General features: G+C 50.2%; 1 protein-coding gene across 1 annotated transcript; it reads left to right on the top strand.

Moving 5' to 3' along the window:
* Positions 1 to 2093: 2093 nt before the first annotated feature.
* On the top strand, positions 2094 to 12745 carry UTP11 (UTP11 small subunit processome component). The gene is made up of 8 exons (XM_077844686.1): positions 2094 to 2250; positions 6588 to 6649; positions 7893 to 7995; positions 8393 to 8506; positions 8985 to 9078; positions 9170 to 9300; positions 11296 to 11406; positions 12101 to 12745. Exons 1-8 carry the CDS (start codon positions 2188 to 2190, stop codon positions 12182 to 12184), a joined length of 762 nt encoding a protein of 253 aa, XP_077700812.1. The 5' UTR covers positions 2094 to 2187; the 3' UTR covers positions 12185 to 12745.
* Positions 12746 to 21044: the final 8299 nt, after the last annotated feature.

The raw sequence follows: 21044 nt of genomic DNA, 5'->3' as shown, positions 1-21044 counted from the left end.
GTATAGGGCAGGGGCTATGTCCTTTCCCCTTCCCATTTGTAGCTCCCCAGTGGGTTCACATTTCCATTGGCCCAGGATGACTACGTGCCTTAGGGAGGTCTAGGGATCAGCCACATGGACTCCCTGTTCCTGTTTCCCATCAGGCCTCCCCCGCCCTCTGGGGAACAGGTGTGTCCGAGCTGGGGCTGGAAGAAGAGCCTGATTGCTGGATGACTAGCCTTGGGTGAGTGGGCTCTGGGTTCCCCTTCCACCACCCAGGAGGCCCCTATACACCTTTCCTTATCTTGTGGTGGAAGGGAGCTTGCTCAGGGTCTCCTGGCTATTCTTTCAACCTGGAAGCGTTTTTTAAAAGGAGGCCCTGGGTGACAACTGACAGGCCTCTTATGGTTTCCTCTGGGTGCTGAATCACTCCCTGATGCTTGTGATCACAAGCCTTCCTTTCCCCAGTGAGAAGACTTCCTTCCTTCTCTGGGCGTATTGCCTGCTCTTACCCATTGGGCTGCCTGGAGCCCCTGCCAGGACTCATGGCTTAGCAGACACCCTCTTTCAGATTGCCCAGGAACACTATTCTCGTGACCCCAAGCCTGGCAATGCTCCATGGGTGTAGAAGGTGAAGTAAGCGACTTCCATAGAGTATGCAGGGTTGGGGGGTGGGGGGGGTGGGAGGGGAGGTGAGCGGAAGAGCTAAATGCTGACTACATGCGGGCCATTATGCCAAGTGCTAGCCTTGGCCTCCTTGGGTTCTCACAGAAGCTATACGGGTTGGTTATATTATTACCACTATATGATAGAGTAGGATGTGGCACTCAGGGAATTTGACAATGTGGCCCCAAATCCAAGCTGATAGTGGTGCATGTGCGGTTCAAATCCAAGGCTGATTCCTGGGTCCCGTTAACCGGGCTGAGGCTGGAGTGGTGGGCCAAATCAGGAAGGGCCTTGTCTTTCAGTGGTTACGTCACGAATGAAGTAGACGCTTGTTCATGTCTGGGACCCTTTGCACATGACACATCTCAGCTACTTTCAGCTTTGTCATGCCCACCCATCTACTGGAATGGCACCTCCTGGGACTGAGGAGAGGATTTCCTCAGAGCGCTTCAGCTGTAGGGCCGAGACCTGTCATGACAGATAGGTGCACAGAACCCTCTTAGGGTTAGCTTCATGTGATGGAAAAGAAACCAGATGCCCCTGAATGCTCCGCTGTACGGGACCCTCTATCCTTACCGGTAGGTTTAGCAATGACAACCACAACCATTGCTCCCATTGATTGTGAACTTGTTTAAGGGCTGAGCACGGCATTAAGCACTTTAAACATATTAGTTCCTTTAATCCCTTACAACAATTCTGTGGGTGTAGCATTATTACTACCGTTTTATAGATGGGGAGACTGAGGTGCATTGGAGCTAATTTTGTCGTGGTGGGTGGCAGTTTAGGATCAGAACATACCTCTATGGTTTTTGGCCCTAATATATTGTACTGCCTCTGACACTCGTCCTCCCAGCTAGCCATTTCCCTGAGGGTGTGAAGGGCTCCAAGTTTATCACTACTGCTAGGATAGAACTCCTCCATTCTACTGTGAGCCTCTTGACCGTCCCTGTGATGCAAGCAGAGCACACTATCATTATCCTTGTTTTATGGCCGAGAAAAATGATGCTCATTAAAGAGACCTGTCTACAGTCACACGGCCAGTAAGTGGCAGAGCCAAACATGGCTTTTAAGGCCTCCTGACTCTAGGGTGCTCTTTCCGGTGCAGGGTAACATTGACACGACTCCACCTTTAACCGCACCGCGCAAATAGAGCAAGGGGAGTAGGGCGGCAGGGGCCCGCGCATGCGCACACTCCAAGCGCAGCTCAGCCCGAGGGCAGTGCCAGCCACGTGTTCCCAGGTGCCAACGCGGAGCCGAGCGCGAAAACGAGATCTCGGTACACGTGCCCAAGCTCTGGCGAATGAGAACAGACTCTCGCAGAGTCACGGGATTAGACCTAGGAAACTACACTTCCCAGAGGCAGCTTCGGGGCTGGACGCCTCTGCCGGAGGACGTAGTTCCGGAAAGGCAGGCGCCGGATAGGCTGCGCGGAGGAAGTGGGCGGTTCTAAGCCCCTGGCGCTCGGCCTACTTCCGGGAGGATCGGCGGACGCGGCGGCCGAGGCGGTGCGGGGCAGGCGTTGTCTCCGGAGCGCGAGCGGACATGGCGGCGGCGTTTCGGAAGGCGGCGAAGTCCCGGCAGCGGGAACACCGAGAGCGAAGCCAGGTGGGACGGCACGGGCCCCAGGAGCGCCGGCCCGTGCCCGCGGGTGCTCCCTCCTCCTCCCCTTCCTCCTCCTCCTCTCCACCTGCGGCTCCCTCCCCTCCCCCTCCCCTTCCTTCTCCCTCCCCTCCCCCCTCTCTCTGCGGTCCCCTCCCCTCCGTCCTCCTCTCCTCCCCTCCCCCTCCCCCTCTACGGGCCCGGGTCCCTGCCGCGCATGGTGGGGGGGGCGGGGGGGCGCGTGTAAATAAACGCGAGTGTCTGCGGAGGGCGCCGGGTGCCCGGGGCGGAGCCTTGCGGCGGGCGAGCTGGGGGCGTCCAGCACCCCGGGAGGAGCACTGGCTGCTCCCCGTTCCCTGGGCACCCCTGGGCACCACGGGGAGACGTCTTGCGAGGTTTCAGTGAGGGAGTTGGGCGAGACACTGTGTGCAAAGTGCTTGACCTTCTGGGGGGGCGGGGACAGGTGAGATCAAAGCGCACACTTGCTGGAGCTGGAGCCATCCCGAGTGCTCGCCCAGCTCACTGCACAGGGGGTCTGTGACCCAGGAGATGGGCGATGGTAACGTTAGCAACGTCAGGCGTGGGCTTGGCGCAGAATCCGCGGAGACCTGCCGCGTACCCATTTTATGTGTCACGCCGTAACGTTGAGGTTTTCCGTCCCTATCGTACAGGTGAGGAAACGGAGGTCCAGGCAGCTTCTGTGACTCGCCCAGTCGCAACCATCAGATTCAGGTGGATAGACACTCATAGGACCTCACCCGCACGGAGCATGTGTCTCTGTTGGGGAGGTGGAGTAGAAATTAGTTGCATGTATGAAGAATCAGTGTATCCGCTCCGCTGTGCCTGGAAAGCCCGTCGTAACGGATCCAGGAAGGCCCTTAATGGGGACCTGCGGTCCGATTTCATTATGCGGTTGGGGCGGAGAGGGAGAAGGACGTGGCCAAAATGTTGGTATTGCTGATGGGTGGGATGGGGTTAGGGCCTCTTATCAGATATTTATGGTGCACTTACTGTGTGCTCAGCGGTGCGCTGGGAGCAGTAGTGTAATTTGCCGCCTGGTTTGAACCTAATTCATGGGTCTGTGTGAAAGTAATGATGGAAATGTTTCTTGTGTGCCACAAAGTGCAAAACACGCTTTCCCGTCATCATCTCACTGAACTCGCAACACTGCGTGGAAGGACGTAGGACCATTTTCTCAATGCTTGCAGATGGGGACACTAAGGCTCAGAGAGGTTAGATTGCCCGCCCAAAGACACACAGCAGTAGCTGGCCAAGCAGCAAAGTCAGGTATCAGGCCGCAGGTTTTGAACCCAGGGGCCGCTGAAAGATGCATAGAGAGGCACTTTCATAAAGAGGTGGCGCACGAAAAATGCCAAATGAGGAATTTGGATCGGAAGAGCAGAGATGATGGGGGAAAGCATCACGATGGAACTTGCTGGACTTGGAAGGCAATGATAATAGCTTTTTGAGCACTGACTGTATGTAGGCTAGGGTATAGCCCAACAGCTGTGCAAGTTATGTCATTTAAATCTACAGCATGTCCGTGAGGTAGATGTTGTCTTCATTTTCCAAATGAGGAGTCTGATGCTTAAAGAGCTTGAATGATGGGACGCCTGGGTGGCTCAGCGGTTGAGCACCTGCCTTCGGCCCCGGGAGTGACCCGGGAGACCTGGGATCAAGTCCCACATCGGGCTCCCTGCATGGAGCTTGCTTCTCCCTCTGCCCATGTCTCTGCCTCTCTCTGTGTCTCCTATGCATAAATAAATAAAATCATATATATATATATATATATATATACACACATACACACACATATATATATATATACACACACACATATATATATATTCAAAATTGAATGATGCGTCCAAAGTCACAGTTGTAAATAGTTGGTTTGGATTAATAGAAGACAGGGGGCTTCTGCGGCTGGCCATAAGCATCCTGTAGGAATAAAGGGTCTTTGCAGGAGAGGTGCAAAGGTGGCCGTGCCGGGTAAACATGTTGACAAGAGCACTCCACGTTTGGGTCAGGTTTGGACTTTATCCTTCAGGTCTTTCACCGAGGGGGTGGGCCAGCTACTGAAGATGTTTTGTATGGAGGGGGTAGGTGTGATTAGGTGAGCTATTTCAGATCTGCAATGCCAGGTCTCCTATAACGCAGATCCCTTTGAGTTAGTGTTTTTGTATTTTTTTTTTTTTTTTAATTTATGATAGTCACACAGAGAGAGAGAGAGAGAGGCAGAGACATAGGCAGAGGGAGAAGCAGGCTCCATGCACCGGGAGCCCGACGTGGGATTCGATCCCGGGTCTCCAGGATCGTGCCCTGGGCCAAAGGCAGGCGCCAAACCGCTGCGCCACCCAGGGTTCCCCGTTTTTGTATTTTTTGAGCAGATACCGATTAGTGCGATTCCTGGATCGTAGGGTAGCTCTATTTTTGACTTTTTGAGGAACCTCCATACTGTGTTCCGTAGTGACTGCCCCAGTTTGCACTCCCAGCAACAGCTCAAGAGGGTTCCTTTTTCTTTTTTTTAATTTTTATTTATGATAGAAAGAGAGGCAGAGACACAGGCAGAGGGAGAAGCAGGCTCCATGCACCTGGAGCCTGATGTGGGATTCGATCCTGGGTCTCCAGGATCGCGCCTTGGGCCAAAGGCAGGCGCCAAACCGCTGCGCCACCCAGGGATCCCAGGTTCCTTTTTCTCTGTATCCTCCCCAACACCTGTTTTTCGTGGTTTGTTGTTTTTTTATTTGAGTTATTTTAATTATTGACTTATTTGTCGTATCACTTCGAGGATAAGAGACGAGAAAGGTGCCTTAAAAATCTCATCTTAGGGATCCCTGGGTGGTGCAGCGGTTTATCGCCTGCCTTTGGCCCAGGGCGCGATCCTGGAGACCCGGGATCGAGTCCCACGTCGGGCTCCCGGTGCATGGAGCCTGCTTCTCCCTCTGCCTGTGTCTCTGCCTCTCTCTCTCTCTCTCTCTCTCTCTGTGTGTGACTATCATAAATAAATAAAAGTTAAAAAAAAAATCTCATCTTAATTATTGTACAAGTTTAAACGTAGAGAAGTGTCTGTGCTTCTTCAAAAATCGAGATGATTCAGAGCAGAAGAGGATGCGGTCTCATTTGGTGGGAGCAGAGCACAGACGGTGGCCCCACACAGAGGGGTTTCTAGTTTTAGCTTTGCCAGTTATTTTGTGTTCTCGGGCAGGCTATTCTCTAAACTTACTCTCCTTTTGGAAAGTTGGGATAACAGTTGTGTTTTATCTACTTCCCGTGTTTGTTTTGTGGATTAAATAAGATTGTATGTAACAAGATTGCTTTGCAACAGTAAGTGCTTAATAAACGTGGCCTGTTAAGCTGATGTAGGCAGAATCATCTAGCACAGACACTGACACATATTAATCGCTCAACAAATAGCTTGTGGAGAGAGAATACCAAGATAGAATCCTTGTGCCTTCTATGCTACCCAAGTACCGTGTCAGAGAAAGTATTTTGTGTCATACTTGGTTTTCTTTTTTTTTAAATTTTTATTTATTTATGATAATCACACAGAGAGAGAGAGAGAGAGAGAGGCAGAGACACAGGCAGAGGGAGAAGCAGGCTCCATGCACCGGGAGCCCGACGTGGGATTCGATCCCGGGTCTCCAGGATCGCGCCCCGGGCCAAAGGCAGGCGCCAAACCGCTGCGCCACCCAGGGATCCTGTACTTGGTTTTCTTTCATACTTCTTACCGAAGGTATAATCATAACAGGAAACATATGCTGGGTACCTGCGGTGTGCCAGGCCATGTGCTGGCACTAGCACGTGCAGAGGCTCATTTAGTCCTCATGATAACCTTGAGAAGCAGGTAGTAGTATTCTCGTTTTGTAGTTAGGAAACAGCAGCTCAGAGAAGGTAAGTGACTTGCCCAAGGTCACAGGTTGTAAATAGTGAAGCTTGGATTTGAACCCAATTCTCCAGACTAAATTTAGTGCCCTTGCCACAGTTGCCTCCCTGTTATTATGTTTTCTCTTCATAGTATTTTATAAACCCTTGGATTAAGTCTGTAGTAATTTTAGTACAGCTGGCAACTGCTCGCTTAGTGCCGAGTCATTGTTGCCTCTCTCTGTCCTTAATAGGCCAGGAAACCTACTATGGCAGTGCTTGTGACCTCTCTGGCGCCTGTATGGTACCTCTCATCCTTGGGCAGAGCCCAGTTGGGGGAGGGGAGGGGACAGGGTAGCAAGTTGGATCCAAGGACATGGATTTACTGAGCACTCCAGAGACTCTTGTTCCTGCCAGGTGTCCTGTTGTGTTTGCTGAGGGAACTAAGCAGTTTTTTTTTTCCCCCTTTTGTCTTCTAGCCCGGCTTTCGAAAACATCTGGGCCTGTTGGAGAAAAAGAAAGATTACAAGCTTCGTGCAGAGTAAGTTCAGTTTTCTGCTGGGGTGCTGCCAAGAAAGTGGACAGCTTCCCTGCACTGCAGCTGAACATTGCCCAAATGTCCGACAGGGAAGAGCTTCTTGCCATTGATAAAATGGCCAAAACTCTGGCAACCTGTCACATACTTGTCTGTGACCCTAAACTTTTCTCTTTGGACAGAGTGTAATTTATCTATCTGTAGTTGCACTGTGAACTTTTTTTTTTTTTTTTTTTTTTTTATGTTGCTCCAGATAGTTTTCTCATAGTGGCTTTGGTTTGCCCCTGCCTTGGTGTTTGAGCCAAAAGCTGGTTCTTTTTTTTTTTTTTTTTTTCTTCTCTCTTTTCTTGAAATGCAAGATATAATCTAAAATTCCAGTTGTTGAGTCTCTTACATCACTGCGTGTGTGGTGTGGAATGAAGAGATGTGAAAGATGGATTCATAAGACTGAGCGTGGGTGATAATGAACTCTGAAAACATTTTATAAAACAATTACCCCATTCTTTTTCTTTAGCACTTTATTTGGAGAATATAATTGTTTGTTAACCATGCATGTCAGCTGGAGTCCTTTGTGCTCCTGGTACAGATGGTGATGGATTAGGTGGATTGCTCTGGGTCCCAGAGTTTTTAAAGCTAATAATTAATAATGATAACCGAGTGCTATTATTGGCCCAGGCAGAGTTCTAGGAGACTTGCAGTTTTTGCACTTATGTATTCCTCCCAACAATGTTCTGGGACACTGTTATTATCACACCCGTTTTACAGATTAAATTGTAATACAGATTGGTTAACTAATTTATTCAGGATTACTTAGCCCAAAGTGGTGGAGTCGGGGTGTTCATGCAGATAGTCTGGCTCCAGAGTCCACAGTTCTAATCAGTAGGCTATACTGCGCTGTATAGTTTCCGAATCTTACTTGGTCATCTGGTGCCCAAGCTTGCTTCAGAACCTTGCCTAATGAAGTTTAACGTGTGTTTTGTTTGGTGGTTCTCTGTAATGAGGTAAATGGCAGTAACACATGGGATATGGGGACAGTTAATTACAGGTGAATTTTGGGATAGGAGAGGAGCCTACCTAGACAGGAGCTCAACATCAGTGACGGTGGAGTCTGAATCACATGTAATCATTGTTTTGGCTTTTTGGGATTTCATTTTGTGTAAACTTTAGATGCTTTTAAGGTTTGCTCATTGTGGGTGGTTGGTTTTTGTTTTTTTGTTTTGCTGTGAACCTCACTTAACCTGCCTTTTAGTGACTACCGGAAAAAGCAAGACTACCTCAGAGCTCTCCGGAAGAAGGCTCTTGAAAAAAATCCAGATGAATTCTACTATAAAATGACTCGAGTTAAACTCCAGGTGGGTGCCTGATGGATCAGTTGGTATTCTGAGCTCCACTCAATAAAGAAAAGAAGGATGGGGGTGGGGGGGAAGAGATGGAAAGGAAAGATCTTTGGCTTTTATTTAGCCCTTCTCTAGTTGGTCCAGGTGCTCTTGGTCAGTATCCAAGGCAAACTGCCCCTTCGTGAATAGCATGCATTTCTGCTCCGGAATGTGAGTTGTCTTATGCCTGGAGCTGTCCTTAGTGGATGAGAATGGATGACTGGGTGCCAAATTGAACATGCATCTCAGGGGCTTAGGTGCATTGGACTGCTGTATGGCAGTCCGTCGTCTTTGTTCCAGTCATGAGCTATGTGAATGGTTTAGTCATGATTTTAATCTAATAGGAAATGTATGTTTTAAATTTGGGTTTTAGGATGGAGTTCACGTTATTAAGGAGACTAAGGAAGAAGTAACTCCAGAACAGCTGAAACTGATGAGAACCCAGGATGTCAAATACATAGAAATGAAAAGGGTTGCGGAAGTTAAGGTAACAACTGAAACCCTTTGTTCTGTTGTGGTTTTGTTGTTTAAAGAAGGAAATGTAAATTCATTGATCTTGAATTAGAAGTTACGTTTTTCTGGCATTTACAGCCTTAAAGCACTTTGTTGATGATGATGATTTAGAAGTATGGACAGTATGGTGGAATGGAAATGAGACAGACTTAGTTTTGAATTCTGGCTCTGCCATTTATTAGCCCCATGATTATGGACACATTAATCTTCTTGAAAAATTGGTTCCTCATTTCTATTTCATAGGAATGTTAAATGAGTATTTGGAACGTGTAGCCCAGTACCTGACACGTGGTTGGTGCCTGGTAAATTGTAGTTGTCTTTTCCTTTAAAAGAAGGAAGCACAGTTTTTGATGGCTTGTGATTATGATGTGAAATGGTTTAAACTTATGCACATTCATGTGTGATACCCTGGAAGAACCTAATATAAGATGAGATCATGTTCTGTATTCTAGAAAATTGAAAGACTAAAATCAGAGCTCCATCTGCTGGATTTCCAGGGGAAGCAAAAGAATAAGCATACGTTTTTTTTTGACACCAAAAAGGAAGGTATGAAACGTTTGAGGGTTTCTGAGACAGTTTAGCATGTTGGCCTGTGTTTGGTGTCAGATGGTACCTTAAGAATTGTCTTGACTTTCAGTTGAGCAGTTTGATATTGCCACTCACCTGAGAACAGCCCCGGAACTAGTTGACAGAGTCTTTAACAGACCCACAATAGAGACATTGCAGAAGGAGAAGGTGAAGGGGGTTACCCAGCAGATTCGACTGAAGGTAATTTTTTCCGTTGTTTTTTTGGGTCTGAGCTTAGGAGAATCTAGGGGTGTGTGTGTGTGTTTTAATATTTATTTATTCATGAGAGAGACAGAGAGAGGCAGAGACCCAGACAGAGGGAGAAGCAGGCTCCATGCAGGGAGCCTGATGTGGGACTCGATCCCAGGACCCTGGGATCCCGACCTGAGCCAAAAGCAGACACCCAACCCCTGAGCCACCCAGGTGCTCCCTCTTCTCTTTTTTCCCCCACTATATTTACTACAATAATTTGAGGAAAACTCATGAAGTTCCATTAGAAGAGTGGAAGGAAGATTTGATGATGGCGATGGGAGCGGAGGAAGGTTCCTTGGTTTTTAACGTTGGGGGACTTGGAGCCAAGTGGCTGGCAACTTAGGTCTGGCTTTTAGTTTGGCACTTGAATCCCACCTCTCTAGGCTTTGAGCTTTTAAGGCTTGTGACTGATGCAGAGAGAGGATGGGACACTGAAGATTTAGGGATTTGATACACTCTGATACTGAACCTTTAGCGGCAAATATACATTTCAGAAAGCCTTTACATATTATGCATTTGTAACCAAAATTTTGTATTATTTTTCCTTATGGTGCTTTCCGTTGCTGGAACTGGGTTTGTGCAGAAGACATGCTTTTTCTCAAAGCCTTCTGGAGTTGAACTCTCACTTCTGACTGATTCATTTAAAAAAATGCTGTCAATGTGTTTCAAGCAGACAGCTGTTCTGTTTTGATTTGAATCATTTACACCGCATCAGCTTTGCTTCCAATGTTTAATTTCACAGCAGTTTCTCTAGCTCAGAGGCAGCTAAACTTGCTGTAGTAATATAAATACCCCTAATTAGTTTGACTATATTGGGTAATCCCATAAATTTGACAGTCTGTGTAATAAAGTGAAAACAAAAGCTGTCTGAAACCACTGCTGTGAGACTATGCTAGAATTGGTGAATTGTTTAAATCTGAAGCCCAGTAATAGTCCCCTCTTGTAGATAACACTTCCAGCTGAGGAGCCGGCTGACTAGTGTTCTCGTGATAACCCTGTTTGTCAATTAGTTGTATTTTCAATTAGCTGTGTCACTAACACGTCTCAAGTGTTGTAGTAGTCCCTAAAGAGATTAGTGCTCCAAACAGAATAGTTCACCAGCACGCCTCTTGAGAAATTGGGAAGGTTTGGAGCTTGCCATTTTTGTCGAGTGGTATCGTTTCTTTTAGTTGTTTTGTTGAGAGCAAAAATATTTTCATTAAAACTGCTGGTGGGTGGATTGCAAGGGAATTTTAAATCTGTAACTTGGAGGGGTGGGCAGTCCGGGGTTGGGCTTTTATAAAGGAAGTCTGTGAACACTCTTTCCGCACTCACATTTTGTGTAAATAGATGTATACGTTTGTGCAGATTTGTACAAACACATACATGTTTATGTCGTGAAAATCCCCCCCCCAAAAAAAAAATCCAAAGCTTTCATCAGTTTCTCAGGGGTTTATATATGATTCCTCCAAATTTAAAGACCTCTGGCCTATAAGGGGTATTCAGCAGTGAGAATTCTCACGTCAACTTCTGCCAAAAAAGTCCTCTCTGGTTCTCAGGCACCAGTACACTGCCCAGTGGCCTTTCTGTCCTCTGTTCACTTCGTTTAGGGTTTCCAGGACTGGCTCATTCTTGCATTGCCTTAGGTAACCGGGACGCTCGCACAGAGGTTGAACGGCTTAGTGTAGTAGTGGAAAGATTCCTGGGATCCGTGAGACTCGCAGGACAGTCCTGACTCTGTTCCAGGTGAAACACGTGTCCCTGGGCAAGTTTCCAGGGTTCTGTTTAGCCCTAGAATGTGGTGTTCTAAAATGGACAATTTTATAGTCCCTTGTCTTGATTCTGAGTAAAAAGGGAGTTGATGAAACCATTTATGCATCTGGTCTTAAGTGGATTAAAAAGCAGTTTTTTATTCATTTTTATCTTGTTAATTTTATTGAAAATGTGTGTGTGTTTCTTCCGCAGCGAATAGCTAAAGAAAGGCAAAAGCAGTATAACTGCCTGACACAGCGGATTGAACGCGAGAAGAAATTGTTTGTTATTGCACAGAAAATTCAAACGCGCAAAGATCTTCTGGTGAGGAGAGCCTTAGGCCCTTCCCCCCCCCTCCCCCCCTTGTAAAGGTCTTAGCTGAAACGATTTCAGCTGTGTGTAAATCAACCCCAGTGAAAATGTCTGCTCCTCAGGGGCAGTGGTTTGAGCCAGTGTCTGTTACTCTGACAGTGTTGAAATGTTCCTTGATTAAGAAGGGTAATAAGGGGCTTATTAGTCAGTGCTTTGGAACAGCAGAGGGTAGGATCGGGTTGCATATGAACTTTATAGCTTAGGAGCAGCTATGTGTAACGTTTAAACAGGTTAACAAAACGGCGCATGTCACTCATGGGTGTTTAAAAATAGACAACATTGTGTAGTTAAATAGCACAGCTAAGGATTATACGATGTCCCGTTCATATTCTTATGGTTCCTCTAAATGTCAGATCTTTCAGTTTTCCAGATCACTCAGCTCTGCCTTTCTCAACTAGGCTTCCGTGTGAGGATGTGCCCCACAAAAAAAAAAAAAAAAAAAAAAGGTTTGAGTACCTCTCAGTTTTTCCAAGAACTTCTACACACTGGTGGTAGCCTTATGGATTCCCAGGGGAGAAGATGATTCATTGCATCTGGGGGTACTGTAGTGTCTCTCCTGCTCTTTGAGAAGGGCTGAATTAGGGCTAATAAGTAGTTTATGACCCCTCTCCTACTATTTACCGGTAACCTTTTTACTCTTTTATAGGATAAAACTCAGAAGGTGAAGGTGAAGAAACAAACAGTGAACTCCCCAGCTATTTACAAATTTCAGAGTCGTCGAAAACGTTGAAGTGGTATAGACAAGCTCTGTCATTCCACACAGAAGAGAATTCTCCCCCCCCCCCAGTCACTTCACATTCCATTACTCTGAACAACATGGTTTTTCCCATTTGTAAACTTAATTTATTATAGATCTGTCTGACATTTGATACCTTTTTGTGAACAACATTAAAGCCCCTTCCTCTGTTACTGTTTTTGGGGTGTGAAATCAGTCTTATTTTTGTATGTTTTTTTTTTCCACAATGAAAGCTATATAATCTCATTACGGCAAATTTGGGGAAAAAATGAATTCATCTCTAATCCCAATACTTACTGAAGTATACCAAGCACTTATGAGTGCTAGGAGCTAGGGTGTTGGAGGTGAACAGTATTGTGAACGTTGTCGTTTATTTCCTCCATTCTCTAAAGGTATGTACTGGTTTTTGCTTATGTTTTTGTTTTGTAGTTGTAATTATAGCAAACAATTTTATATCTTTTCTACTTAAATTAGCCCTTGGATTTTGCTGTATCACTAATTTTTTAAAAGTAATGTATGTTCATAGTAAAAATTAAAATATTTTTATTGTTTGCATGTTTTATCTAGACTGATTTTACCATCCTTCCTTCTGTGTTCATTGAATATTCAGATGGCTTCATAAATTAGCTAAGGAGGAATTTTTTTCTCTTACTCTTTATAGCTCAGATAGAAACTCTTGGAGCTAGGAACCCACAGTGGTGGTACCTCCTTATTGATGAAGCTGAAATCAGACAGATCTGGCTCTCTGTTCCTGCCCTCTGCTCTTCTGGCCAACTCATGATTCCAAGGCTATAAATGGCTTGGTACAGGCCTTTGCCCTGGAGATAGTCTCCAGGGCATGTGCAGCACCTTTCTTCCCAGAGTCTTACCCTTCCCTGCCCTTATAAGGGTGGGAGGCTGAGGCAGTCAAGACAGGACTGAGCATGCTTGGAGCAAATATGGGAGGAGCAGGGTTCTGGGAGGCTTGCTTACACCTCAGCCCCTGGAGGGGGAACAGCTGTGCCTGGATTTTAAAGAGTAAAAAAAAAAACAAAAAAAACACATCATTAAAACTTAATAAGTTCCTATGACTGCTAGGCTCCTGTACAAAGCCTAAAATGAAAGCCTGTTTCCTTGGGGTGTACCCAGTGGGATTTAGATCTGGGAGCCCTAGAAAATAGGAAGAAGGGACAAGGAATAGAAGTTAGCAGCTTTTGTCCTAAGAAGGGATGTGCTTCCCAGTCTGTATGTGAACTTCCTCTTGGGGAGGTGGTGAGCTAAGTGAATGTTAATGGTCTTATGACACGGGGGTCTGGGGACTTGAGTCCTGAGCCAAGGAAGGGATTTATCCCATGGGTATTGGACAGAGGAGTGGGTACACTGAGCAGCTGTCTGTTCCTAGCACAGAGCAACTTGGTACTGCTCCTCTGACTCCGTCTCTTGTCCTTACTGGGTGGGAGGTGAGGAGTATATCTAATGCGTTCTCTTGAAGCTTAACGTTTACACAGAGGTACGTGCACTTGATTGGATCTCAAATTAATAGATAATGCAAGATCTGCATGGCTGAGGTCTCATAAACACAGGTGCATGCACACCTGTAGACCGGGTACATGAACACGCCACCAGGGTTTCACGCCCAGAGGTTACACGCAAGGTCCTCGCATGTTCTATAGGTACACAGCCACGTGTGAAGAGGTGTGTGCGTGGGCCAAATGGAGCAGGAAAGTCCATCCTCTTGGAGTACCGTAAGTGCCAGTTTGGAGGGAGAGAATTATACAGGGATAAAGCTAAGTGTCCTGAATTGCTGTTACACCGAGGGCTGTTTCTGAGGCCCAATGAGAGCTTGTGATTAACCCAAGACACATGCTCCAGCCTCATGAGTCCTGAGAACAGGCCAGGACTTTATGCTTTGGTGCTCAGTGGGATGGCTGACTCCTGGCCCCTTACTTGGGAAGGGGAGAGACTGTTGTTTCCTTAGGATCCACGCCTCCAGGCCCAACCAGTGGTTTGGGCTCTTGGTGGCAGCCTGCTCTGGCTGTGCCGAGGGGCATGTGGGCAGCCTACGGAGGTGGAAAGCATTTTTGTGAGTCAGACCTTGTGTGGTTCAGGTCTTGTGCAAACGAGGTCTCCAAGGCGTCAGCTCCAGTAGCTGATGTGGAACACCCAGGTCTCCCCAGAAGAGAACCCCACTATCCTGCCTTGGTTCCATTCCATTGCCGCTTCTTAGAGCCCTTCTGACTCAAGCAGGAGAGTGTCAAGCCCTAGCTTTATTCTCAGATTAAATCTTTTTTTTGACTCCGGAGGGAACTGCTGCCTGGCAACAGGGTAGGAAAAGGCCCAGTAGGTGGAGCTGCTGCCCCTTCACTGGGGTTGTTTCTCTGGGTGCAGGTGTCTACTCTCCGCACTCTTCGCTTCTGCTGGAAGCGTCCTATACTCCATAGGTGCTTAGTGCGTATTTATTTACTGGATTTAATGCCATAGGGGAGAGCTCTTGGGAAAAAGATTTTCTCTACCCCTGCTCCCTTACTTTGAGATTGTGTCCCCAAGACAAAGATGGGGCAGGAAAGGGCTTTCCCCTCGTATTTCTAGTGAGGCCTATGGAGGAAGCTTGTCGTTGAGTCCCACATTGAGGGGGGTTCCACCGGGGAAATGGGAGGGGTCTCCCCACGTGCGGTTGTGGGGGTTTGTGTGTAGCTCGCTATTTCTCCCCTGCTGCTGTCTGTGGGGCGGTGAACAATTAGAGCTGCACGTCCTCCAGCAGGGAAGGCAGCCAGCAGACGCAGACTTGCTCTGCCTGCCTGTGGAGGCCGGTGAGGCCAGGGCCTGTTGGGACTTGAACCAGTGAGGCAAGTGGGTATGCGGTGCTGGCCTCCTTCCTCAAGCTCTCCCAGCGCGTCCGTTCACAGCCTCGTGCACAGGGTGTTGGGCAAGGGTGGGCCGTAGCTTGGGTGGGAGTCTTGGCCCAAAGCCCCAGGTGAGTGGAGGAATTGGGGGTGGACCCGGAATACTGTCAGGGCTGAGCCCGCAGGTTTCTTTGGTTCGGGCGGCTGCCTCCTGGGGTCAGAGGGTGCATGCTGTCTTGTGGGGGGCTGGTCATCGGGCCTCCCTGCTGGAGGGGCCCTCACCCAGCTCCGTGGGTCTGTCTCAGCAGAAAGTGCAGGGAAGGATTGGAGAGAAGCTATGAAACTCCGGGAGGCAGAGCTGGTTTTCCCAAGTCCACCCCTTAGAGTTTGGAAGCTCAAGAGGCTGCCCGGGTCATGCTTCTGCTTGTTCTTTCCTAAATTGCTCTAGTCGGAGAGAGGAAAGAAAAAAAAAAAATCTCTCCTGCCTCTGCAGACTCCCTGTATGGAATCTCCGTGTTCTCATCGCCGGACCCATCATCATTCCATGTGGAAGGTTCTGTATCTCTCGTAACCAAAGTTCACCTACTTGTCTCTGTCCAGTCTCGTCTGCTTCACTTGTTAACCCTGATAATGACAAGAGCCGTGTCCTCTCGTGTCAGGGGAACAGGGTGCTTGGTGCTGGGACCGAGGTACAGTCCTGAGCCCCCTTTTTTTGGTGGTGGTAGACCTTGGGCCGGAAGAGAGCCCGGGACCTAGCTATTTCTAGGCAAGAGTAGTTTATCTGGGAGCTGCTGTGTTTGGGGTTAAGGGTGGGAAGGAAGCCCTTTCCTTTCCTTTCCTTCTGCTGTCTGTCACCTGATGGCCTTGCTCAGATCATAAGTGTTAATGAAATTGTGGTGCCCCGGAGGCAGCTGGGCAGGCTCCTCCCCCGCCCCCCCGCCCTGAATCAGCCTGACTCATTTACAGCTTTCTCTCAGTTACCCCAAAGGCTTCTCTTTTGAGGTGACAAATGTGGGGGGTTGGTTTCAGGTTTCATGTTTTTACATTACTGAGTGGAAAAAAAACAAAAAAAAACCTTTCCAAACCCAAAAAAAACCCCAGCGTTTACAGCAGAAACAACACGTCCCGAGAGCACTGGAAATTTCCCCATCCTCTCTCCTCAGCTGCTCGGCCACAGAGACCAGTGACTGAGGGGTTAAGAGAGGTCGGAGCTAGGGCAAGTGGAGGGTTGGGGACAGCCCCTTTGGAGGTAGCAGCATTTGCCTTCCTGCTCTAAGGCAGGGGAGAGCCTTTGCAGAGCCCTCTGGCTCTGGAGCCTGTGGTCTCCAGCAGCCAACGGTATCGCCAAGGGACTGGCCCGTCAGCTCGGGATCCGCAGGGGCTGGGGAGGGACGCCGCCTCCCATCTCTAGCTAATTTGATCCCAGGAGGTCGAGGGCAAGTCCCTCCCTCAGAGAGGGCTCTTTAGGTGGAGTGGTAGGTGGGAAGCTGCAGGATCCATCTGGCACATGGAGACTAGGGGGCCGCACCCCTCCCCCCCTCCCCCCCCCCCCCCCCGCCCCGTTACTGGCTGGTAGCATTATGAACTGCTCCCCGCCTGCCCCCGACGGGGGCAGATGGCCTCCATGGCAGATGGAGACCAGGCGAGCAATGGCTGGGTGAGCTTTCCAGTCCCAGCCTGGCCTCTCTGGCTAATAAGACAATTGAGAGGGGCAGTGACAGGGCTGTGTGTGTGTGTGTGTGTGTGTGTGTGTTTAGGCGATGGAGCCCTGGCCTTGTCGGGCCATTCTGGGAGAGAGGTAGGGAGGGAACCTCAGATGAAATCAGTGGATCTTGGGGGCCACACCCGGTTTCCCGCGTGCAAGTGTCAGGTGCTGACACTGCCCACCTGCCCGGGCTCCCAAGCTGCCCCGGTTAGTTCTCCAGTGAAGGGGGTGGTCCCCGGGGTGGGAGTCTGTGCTGCAGCTGGAGCCTGGTGGGCTTGATGTGGACCCCCTGCCAGGTCCCCAGAGCCGGGCCTGGGCAGCAGCTCCTCCCAGAGGACGCGCCCGTTTATTATGCGCTCGGGCTCCCTCACTGCGCAGGCAGGCAGCGGCCTTCATTAGCGGAGGAGCTGGGGTCTGTTTTGGCTGCCTCATCAGCATCAGTGAACTGCGTCCCTGCGAGATTTGATACAATTTAATTAACCTAATTAAAAGCTCTGATTGCAGAGATGATTGGGGTAGCGCCAGCAGCGACTGCATATTTATAATGAGCTGCAAGGTGTGGGACCGCAGCCAAACGCCACGCATCCTAATGAGCGGGAGCTGAGAGCCAGGGAGCGGGAGAGGGAACGTTTATTTTTGGCAACAATGCCCAGTTCCTCCCTGCCAGGGAGTCAGAGACCCAGGGAGTGAAGATGGACCTGCCCACTGAGCTCTTCTGAGCAAGGTGGAAGCAGGAGCGTGTGCTCCCCACGCATCCTGGTGCCTTTGGACGCCCACGTGAACGCACCGTGCCAGTGTTCCCTGCTTGCAGAGTGGGGGGCTGGGACCCCAGCAGTGCACTTTTCCTGCCTGTCTGCATCCCTGGGAATCAGGGCTGCCTTCCGAACCACGAGCCCTGGTTTGAGGAAACGGCTCAGGGGAGCCACCGGGACTTGGAGACTTTGGGATCCCTGGGCTGTTTTCTGACTTGCCAAGGCAGATCTGGGCCGGCAGGATCCGGCCAGGAGGCCGGGTGGGCGTCCGAAAAGGGGGTCTGGGTGTCCGAGAGACCTGGGTGAGGATCTTGGGCCTGGAGCGGACAGGAGAAACGGGGGAGATGAGCTCCCCGTCTCCTGAGGACGGTGTCCAGAGGGGGCCGCCTGCCCTGGACTCTCCTCTGCCACTGCTTCTGTCTGGGGAGCCTTGGTTTGTCTGACTCAGCGTTTCCGCTGTAAATCACATCTAATAATAACGAGAGTGAGAGCTGTGGCAGAGATGCTATGGGTGAAGGGGGCACCGGTGAGAAGGGGCACGCTGCCCAGGTGCGCTTGGGGGGGGGCAGGTGGGGAGGGAGCTCCGGGGTGGCAGGAATGGGGGCTGGATTCTGGAAGCCACCCTCAGAGGCCTTGAGGGGAAGAGGTGGGAGCAGCCCCCCCACTCCCCATCCCTGCCCTGGGAGCTCTTGGAGGTCATGAGCTCATCCGGGCTGGCCCAGCCCCCCCCCCCCCCCCTGCCCCCGGTGCTCTGAATGCTGCCAGGACAAGATGAGATTTGTCCCCAGCCCACCTTGCAGAGCTGCAGCTGTTCAGCTCCCTTATCAATCTTCTCTGTGGGTTTAATCACCTCTCTGTCATCCTGCTGGGACAGCCCTCCCCTTCCTGGCCCCAGCTTTCCTCCAGTCCCCCTCCCCCAGACACACCGTCTTTCCTCTCCGGACTCCCCCTTCTAGGAGACAGAGGGTGGGCCAGGGCAGCTTTGCCCCAGGTTTAGTCTCCATGGTGGGGCCGGGGGTTCCTCAGTTTTGCAAGGAATAAGGGGTGGGTACAGGTACTGGTGAAGAACCTGCCCTAGCCAGGTCCCCAGTATCTTTGGCTCCACTCCAGGGTGGGTAGGATGGGGTCTGGACGTTGGCCATGAGGGCCTTCAGCCCAGATCCAAGAGATTCTTGTGTCGGTCCCTTCCTTCTTCGGAAGGAGGCTGGCCATTTGGGAGCTGCGTCCACCCACGGCCAGCCAGCCCGCCAGCTCTGGCCTCTTTCCCTGGGTGGGTCCTGTGGGGCCAGGCTCCATGGAGCCTTGTGGGCCCAGGGGCCCGTGGGCAGGAACCACAAGCCCACAGCTTTGCGTGCATCTTGGGAAAAAGGGTGCCCAGGAGTCAATGGGGCCTGTGTTGTGGTCCAGGCCGGGAGCCAGGGCGCAAGGGGCTCTGGGGCCCCTCCTAGTGCTGACGTGCAAGATGACCTTCAGGGCAACTCTTCAAGCCTCTCTGCTTCACTCTCTTTCCCTTCCAGAGCATTTGGGGGAACGGGCAGGGAGGGGTGACATGGGATGGTGTTATGTGCCCCTCGGAGGGAACTTGAGACGGCAGGCCCTTGCTCCCCTACTCGAGGCTCCCACCCAGGCACTCTCAGTGCAAATGGAAAGCCAGCTTCTTCCTATTTCTCAGAAGGGGATGGAAAATCCCAAAGAGGGATAGGATCCTGGGGAGCATCACCCAGCTTGTCCTCAAGGTGGGGGCTAAAAGACCCTCCTCCGATGGTCCCTTCAGGTAGAGACCTTAGGTTCTGGAGGGGCACTGACTAGTCTTGGGCCAGAGGGGGCTGGTCCGGTTCAGCCCAAGGCTGGGCTCTGTAGGACAATGGCATGTTGATGAAGATTTGGTCCTGGTCTCACATGACTCGATGGGGGTGGATGGACTGCACGTGGCTGAGCTGCCTGGGCTGACCTTTGGTCGCTGGCTAGGGAAGAGAGGAAGCCATGAGGCTCTCCTGCCCACTCAGTGCCCTGGGCACCCTGCCACCCCCACCCCAGGCACTGCCCTCTGGGCACACACACTCTGTCTTCACTTACCTTCTTTGAGTCTCTCTCTTCCCGTTCTCTTTGCTCCATTCGTGTGTGAGTGGGTGTGTGTGTATTGTACGCGAGCATGTCCATCTGTGCGAGTGTGAGCAAGGAGGCACCCATAGGATGAAGGACAGTGAGAGAAGAAACACCCTTCGTGGGATCTTTCCAATCAAGGATGGACCTGGTTTCTTCTATTGTGGGGACAACATCAGAGTAGGGCCAGAGTGTGCAAGCATGTGTGCCTATGCACGTGTGTTCATGGGCAAGGTGGACAGGTGTGCCCATGGAGAGGGCAATGCCTCCTACCCTGGCTTATCCTAATACTTATGTCGTCTGCTGGGAGAGGGGGTGACTTCTCAGGTCAGCATCCTCCACCTCCTGCTGGAGCCACATCCTCCTCTCTGGCACAGGGCCAGGGTGTCACTTTCAAAAGGAAAAAGGAAGACTTCTTTTGGGTTGTGTATTTTTTTAAAATTTTTACTTATTTATTACTATTTTTTATTCATGAGAGACACACAGAGAGAGGCAGAGACACAGGCAGAGGCTCCCTCTCCTGCAAGGAGCCTGACATGGGACTCTATCCCCTGATCGGGACCACACCCCGAGCCAAAGGCAGGTGCTCAACCGCTGAGCCGCCCGGGCATCCCACACCTCTGATTCTTTACTGGGGTTGTCTGTCGCCCTTTTCCCTACCAAGATGCTCAGGTGGATGCAGCAGAGGGGGCTATGTCAGGAGAATCTTACCCTGAGGTCTCCAAGGGGTTGGCGGCCCGGGCCTCTGAGCCGGGGCAAGCCAATACAAATGCTTGATAGAACAGTTTGAAAGGGAGTCCATGGCCCGACTTTGGCAAAATAACATCACACACGTTGCTCAAAGATTTTTTAAACGCACTCTCCTTTGTGGGGAGCCCCATAGACTGTATTCTCTAGGGCTAGTTTCCCGCTGCACGCCCTCGGTGGCCGTGGTGCTATGTGGAGGGAAGTGAGATTTCCAGACCTGGGATTAGATGGGGGTGGGTGCCCAGATACTGGCACGGGGCGGCTGTGGGTGAGAAGGGGACAGCATGTGTGCCCTCAGACTCATTCTCTAGGCATCCCTTAAATTAACAGCATTTTTAAAAGATTTTATTTATTTAATTTTTAAAAAGATTTTATTTATTCATGAGAGACACACAGAGAGAGGCAGAGACACAGGCAGAGGGAGAAGCAGGCTCCATGCAGGGAGCCCGATGTGGGACTTGATCCCTGGTCTCCAGGATCACACCCCAGGCTGTGTGTGATCACTAAACCGCTGAGCCACCCGGGCTGCCCTATTTATTTATTTGAGAGAGTGAACAAGAGAGAGAGACAGACAGACAGCACAAGCCCGGAGGCCGGGCAGAGGCAGAGGAAGACGCAGACTCCCCACTGAGCAGGGAGCCCGCAGGGCTCCATCCCAGGACCCCAGGATCATGACCTGAGCCGAAGGCACTTAACCAGCTGAGCCACCAGGTGCCCCAAATTGA

This window comes from Canis aureus, chromosome 13 (assembly GCF_053574225.1).
Source record: "Canis aureus isolate CA01 chromosome 13, VMU_Caureus_v.1.0, whole genome shotgun sequence".
NCBI classification, from domain to species: Eukaryota; Metazoa; Chordata; class Mammalia; order Carnivora; family Canidae; genus Canis; species Canis aureus.
Note: the sequence above shows the minus strand (reverse complement) of the source record. Positions and strands in the feature narration are given on the sequence as shown.

What these genes read in the sequence shown, in the direction of transcription:
- UTP11 (XM_077844686.1), top strand. Translation starts at nt 2,188, where the DNA reads ATGGCGGCGGCGTTTCGGAAGGCGGCGAAGTCCCGGCAGCGGGAACAC. An exon ending in TGACTCGAGTTAAACTCCAG is followed by an intron (nt 7,996 to 8,392) that starts GTGGGTGCCTGA and finishes TTTGGGTTTTAG; the next exon opens with GATGGAGTTCACGTTATTAA. An exon ending in TTTTGACACCAAAAAGGAAG is followed by an intron (nt 9,079 to 9,169) that starts GTATGAAACGTT and finishes CTTGACTTTCAG; the next exon opens with TTGAGCAGTTTGATATTGCC.